At 55.7% G+C, this 5,768-nt stretch overlaps 2 protein-coding genes across 2 annotated transcripts; one reads left to right on the top strand and one right to left on the bottom strand.

Moving 5' to 3' along the window:
- The first annotated feature begins 466 nt into the window (after nucleotides 1-466).
- LOC109733336 (uncharacterized) lies at nucleotides 467-1,699 on the top strand. The gene is made up of 4 exons (XM_020292530.2): nucleotides 467-779; nucleotides 940-1,119; nucleotides 1,243-1,352; nucleotides 1,655-1,699. The coding sequence occupies exons 1-4, from the start codon at nucleotides 467-469 to the stop codon at nucleotides 1,697-1,699; spliced, it is 648 nt and encodes a 215-aa protein (XP_020148119.2).
- A 1,216-nt stretch (nucleotides 1,700-2,915) lies between these two features.
- Nucleotides 2,916-5,465, bottom strand: LOC109733328 (U-box domain-containing protein 75). The gene has a single exon (XM_020292522.4). The coding sequence runs from the start codon at nucleotides 5,000-5,002 to the stop codon at nucleotides 3,623-3,625; it is 1,380 nt and encodes a 459-aa protein (XP_020148111.1). The 5' UTR covers nucleotides 5,003-5,465; the 3' UTR covers nucleotides 2,916-3,622.
- Nucleotides 5,466-5,768: the final 303 nt, after the last annotated feature.

Raw genomic sequence — 5,768 nt, 5'->3', positions numbered from 1 at the left:
GATTTGGCCGTCGCCGTCGTAGCCGGTGGCAGAGGGGATACGACCGCCGGCGACGTACCACGACGGCCACAGCAGCTTCCGACGAGTGCTCCAGAGCGGCCAGTAGCCGGCCGCCAACCACCCCTGCTGCATCGAGGTGATCATCGCGGCCTCTTTGCCACCACGACCGCAAGGTGTTCGACACTTTGCCCACAAAGGTATGAACAATGGAGATGATTTTTTCTTCCACCACTTCATTTATTCATCGGACGATTCGTCGTCGGATGATGAAGATCTTGCGGTGGCTGCACTGGTCGTTCACGACCACATTGAACGGCAGCTTCCTCGGTATAGGGGGTCACTCCCCGGCCGTGCTCCCAACCTGAATCGCAACAGGGAGTGAGGTCACGCCCTACTCTATGCCGATTACTCTGCGAACACCCCGCTCTTCAAGCCGGATAAATTTCGTCGCCGTTTTCGTATGGCAATGCATGTGTTCAATCGTATCCAAGAGGGAGTGGTTGTTCATGACCCATACTTCGAGTGCAAGACAGATGCCCTTGGCAAGCTTGGATTCTTCTCTTACCAGAAATGCACCGAGGCCATCCGCATGCTTGCATATGGAATTCCAGGCGATCTGGTGGATGAGTATGTGCGTATGAGTGAGTCCACATGTCTGCTGTCACTGTACAAGTTCTGCAAGGTCGTGGTGGCAGTGTTTGGCCCTGAGTACTTGAGGCAGCCAACTGCCGCTGATATAAAGAGATTGTTGGCGACCAACGCAGCTAGAGACTTTCCAGGCATGCTTGGCAGCAATAGATTGTATGCACTGGGAGTGGAAGAACTGTCCATTTGCTTGGCAGGGCCAGTATAAGGGGCATGTCAAAGCGTGCACTGTCATATTAGAAGCGGTGGCTTCACGGGATCTTTGGATATGGCATTCTTTCTTCGGCATGGCAGATTCTCACAATGATATCAATGTGCTGCAGCGTTCTCCGGTCTTCGCAAGGCTTGCAGAAGGCCACTCCCTACCTGTTAACTTTGAGATCAACGGCCACCAGTACAACAAGGGATACTATCTAGCTGATGGTATATATCCTCAGTGGTCAACTTTTGTGAAGACAATCTCGAACTCCCAAGGTGAGAAGAGAAAGAGATTTGCCCAAATGCAAGAGAGTGCTAGAAAGGATGTGGAACGTGCTTTTCCTGTGCTTCAATCTTGATGGGGTATCGTTCGAAACCCTGCACTGACATGGGATGAAGGAAAGCTTTGGGAGGTGATGACTGCTTGTGTGATCATGCACAACATGATCGTCGAGGACGAGCGTGATGAAGGATCTTCGACCAAGGATTTGATTTTCAAGGTGAAAATGGTGAGCCCCTGCACCAAGAACCGGCCACATTTGAACGGTTTGTCCAATTTCATCGTGAAATGCGTGATTGGCACACTCATTTGGATCTTCAAAATGACTTGGCTGAGCACGTGTGGAGTCACATTGGCAACCAATAGATGTATTGGTTCATTATGTTCATTCAAGACAATTTCGATTTGGTTGTAAAACTATTTTATTTGAGACAATTTCGATTGGGTCGGAAAACTATTTTTATTTTCAGACAATTAATATATGAACGTGCAAACTTGTTTTGAACATAATATGAATATTGGGCATTTTAGGCCATGACGGACAGGATGGGACCAAAAGATGCGATCGCGCGCTAGGCGCACGGCCACCGCATCCCAGGACAGGTCCGGACACGACCCCATTGCCCTACCCAAACGGACAGAATCGGGACAAAACGGACGTCCGTTTGCGGTCGTGCGCTGTAGTTGGCGTAAAGGCGGTCTAGGCTAATGCATGCACGATCTCCGTGCCCAGGCTGCAACCAAAATCTCTCGGCCCGTATCGCTTGCTTGCGCTCCGTTTGTTAAATAAAGGCAGTTCGTCGCTGCGCGCAGCGACTCCACGAACACGTCAATCAATGAGGCCCCCCGAGCCGACGCGGATGGACGGACACATGCATGCATGCACGGACGCACGCGCGCTCGTGGTCCAGCCGGCCTCTGGCCGAGTGTGTGCGCGCGCGGTTGTGTCTTCTCGCCTTGCCCACATGGCCTGCTCGCTTGCCTGGCCACGCCACGCGCGCGCGGGGCGCGCCATGGGCTGGCATGCCGCGGCGAGCCTTTGGCCTCCCTTTCCTTTTCTTTTCCCACCTGCGCGCAAAAGCGACAAGGCCGCGCGTGTGTGGGTGTGCGGTTAGCGTAGTGCGTGACATGGAGACGTCACGTCGTGGATCTCGGAAAGCAAAGCAGGGGGGGAACTGCGACGGCGACGGCTGCTTCCTTCCTTCCCTGGTCAAATGCCCATCAGCACTGCACCTCCAAACTGGGCCAGCACTACACTGACTCTACCGCTCAGCTACGCTACGCCGCCTGCCAGCGCCAGCCGCAGTGAGACAGCAACGCCTCGGCGCCCTGTGGTTTCTACTGTATGGTTTGGGACACATAAAGCAAAAGCCTGCACGATGTAAAACCCCTCTGTGATCAATCATGCAGATGCAAACCCCAACTCCTCTCCTCTCCGATCAATCATACACATGAACCTATCCCTAAGCTATACTCCTCTCTACCTATGGCCTAGTGTGCGACGCAGATGGCTTTATTTGTCCTTGCTGACTGGAGTCGGAGCGCAGGACCGAGGGCCCTCTGATATGAATTGCAATACTCCTACTTGCGTTGCCAATGCCAGGATACGGACACAGAGAATGTAGGAATCTATGTAAATATACCATGATCTACGTCAATTAAGCACTGGTAACATAGTGTATATGGAACAATTGGTTGCCCAATACACTGAATAAGTCAGAAAATGCAACTGCGAGTGGAACATGATACACGCAGTAGATGAGATAGGGTGAGCAGAAATTCCGGCACAACAAGACACGGAACCAGATCTTTCAACTGTTCCAATTTCAACACCAGTGACGCTTCCTGAAGCTATCCAGTAGTGGAACAAGCTATAGGCAAAAGTGTACACTTCCCAAACTTGACCGGAGAATCAAACAACCGAAGATGCAGGAAGAATTCAAAACTTTTCCCTAGCTATGGCAATGTGCACTCGAGCTCTGAACTGTGAAGCAGCAGCACTGTATACAATTCTACCCAATTTATATCACCAATTACACCGAGACCCAGGAGAAGAAAGAAAAGGAAGAACTACAGCCCTGACAGACTCCCACATCGCCAAAAATCTAAAACTGCAGGCCTTTGCTTAATTCTCAGCTACTGATAGATGGCAAAACTGGCTGTACTTACCACAGCCCAACCCTTGAGTAGTTATTGAGCTGACCAAATTCACACCAATTTGCATGTACATCCGGCGGTCGACTCCGGCGGTGCTTGTGCTGCTGCATTGCTGCTGGATCCAAGCTTCCTGTCGATGGGCAGGGCGATCCATTCATCCACTCCCATGTCTTCAAATGACACAGCAAGTTGGGCCAATTACTGAGTTTATCTACACACAGGCCTTCATCCGGCAGCAATTTGCTTCTCTCGTCCATTCCCCGGTCCAGATTACGCGAGGCTGACCAATGGGAGCCGCATCATCGACCCAAATCACAACCAGGACTATGTTCCGGTGTCTTCTCACTGAATTGTCTTGGTGAGCTTGCATTTTGCGAGGAAGACGGTGGATGTGCAATGCATGGTGCAAAGCTTGAGCAACTCCGAGGCTTGCTGCTTCAGCTCCGGCCCGCACCCGCTTTGGATCACCAGCAGAAGCTTGGCGGCCAGTCCGACCTCCAGGGCGGCGGGTGCCGACTCCTCGGGCACCATCCTGCACACCACCCACAGCATCGACAGGGCACGCTGCGTGCAGGCCTCGGACACCCTCATCAGCAATCGGACGGCGTTGGGTATCGTCCTCGGGCAATCCTTGAGAGCCGTCATGCCTTCAGGGACTGAGGCGAGCGCGTCAAGGATGTCCAAGGCTGGCTCCACACACTCCGTCGCCAGCTCCGGCAGCAGCTCCACCAGCTGCTGCACCGCACCAATGCTGACAATCATACTCCTGGCCGGCCTGTGCACGGCGCAGATGGAATTGAGCAGCTCTAGCCCAGCGGCCACACCGTCCTGGTGCCGCTTGTCCCGGACCAGGCGCATGGAGCCGGCCAAGAGGCTCAGGCTCGCCACCGTCTCCGGCCGGAACCCTTTCTCCTCCATGAGGATGCGGATGAGGCGGACGCAGTTGATCTTGGTGTCGACGGCGCCCTCATTGAGCATGTCCACCACGAGGGACACCTTTGCCGGCTGCATCAGCGCCGCCTTCGCGTCGGCGTCGAGCGGCACGCCGCTCACAAGAATGGCCACCGCCTCGGACCCCACGGAATGAGACGTGAAGGGGCCAAGAAGTGAGGTCAGCAACGACACGCCGCCGGCCTCGGCTATGGCCTTGGTCACGGACTGGTGGTTGGAGGCGAGGGAGCGCAACTCCCGGAGCGCGGCGACTCGGGCCTGGCCCTTGAGGGGCTGCCTCCTTGGGACGGCCGTGCCGCGGAGACCGTGGACAAGGTCCGCGGCGCGGCCGTGGTAGTCGGCCGAGCGCTTCTTGAAGCGGGTGTACCGCCTGGAGAACCAGGCGGCGATGAGCTGCCGGAGCGTGGCGTTGGGGGTGAGCGCGTCGTCCCAGAGCTCCTGCATCGTGGTCGGGCAGGTCCGGTGGCCCAGCGCCAGCCACCGGGAGATGTTGGCGCGCTCGTACGTCTGGCCGGTGCAGAGCGTGACCGGATCCACCATGGGCTCCAGGGAGATCGGGCAGATGAAGACGGCAGGCACGACCTCGTCCCCGCCGCCGTCGCCGGCCGCATCCAGCTCGTCCATCATCTTCCTCAGCTCCACCGGCTGCTTCCCTCCGTCGCCCAGCGCGCCGTCCCCGGGCTCCGGGCCGCACCCCAGGATGCCATCCTTGAGCGCGGCGTCGATGTCGAGCACCTGCCCGCCGCAGGGCAGCTCCTGGTACTGCGGCATTGCAGCGGCGGCGTCCGACCGTCTGCGCGAAGCAACCGCACGCTCTTCCACCGCTCACTGGAGCGTACACGGACGGCGAGGCCCTTTTAGCAGAGGCGCGCAGGCGACGGGATGATGCGGTGAATCATGGGGCGACTTATCGCCATCATCATCACCCTCCTCGCTTGCTTTCCCTCTTTCTTGACCCGCTGCTTTTCTTGGATTTTCGGGCTCCCACAGCTGCCTACCGGTCAAAAGGGGAGGCGAGGAAGCGAGGAGCTTGAGAGGAAAGCTTCTGGGTTTTGGATTGGAGGCGGATTGCAGGGCATATGAGGAGATCTGATATGCGAGGGTGGGGGGAGTGAGAATGCGACTGAGATCCAGCTGAGCTAGAGTGGGTGGAGAAGAAGAAGGGAGGGTGTGCGAGAGAGGGAGTGAGAGAGCGAGCAGGAATATCCTGATGAAATTATTATCCGGATTTGCAATTTTACTCGGGTGGGTGCGAGTGAGAGGGGATTGGACGAGGGAAGGTGGGAACTTGGGACCAGACACATTAGCACACTCACTGACACCCCGCCTGCGTGGTGGGCCACCCCCCTGCGCACCCTCTTGTATTCTTCCCAATTTTCATTTATTTTAGCGCTGGTACTAACATTTCTTTTCTCTCGCTCAAAAATTCCTTTTTCTTCAGTGCTGCCGCTGAGAAGCGTGTTGGTATGGCAACTGGCCCACGCCAAAAGCACCAAACAGGAAGGCATGGGGAAGAATCTTGCAGGAAATGGTGCCA

The sequence above is a fragment of the Aegilops tauschii genome, chromosome 4, assembly GCF_002575655.3.
Source record: "Aegilops tauschii subsp. strangulata cultivar AL8/78 chromosome 4, Aet v6.0, whole genome shotgun sequence".
Taxonomy (NCBI): Eukaryota; Viridiplantae; Streptophyta; class Magnoliopsida; order Poales; family Poaceae; genus Aegilops; species Aegilops tauschii.
The sequence above is the reverse complement of the archived record's forward strand: the minus strand, read 5'-3'. Positions and strand labels throughout refer to the sequence as shown.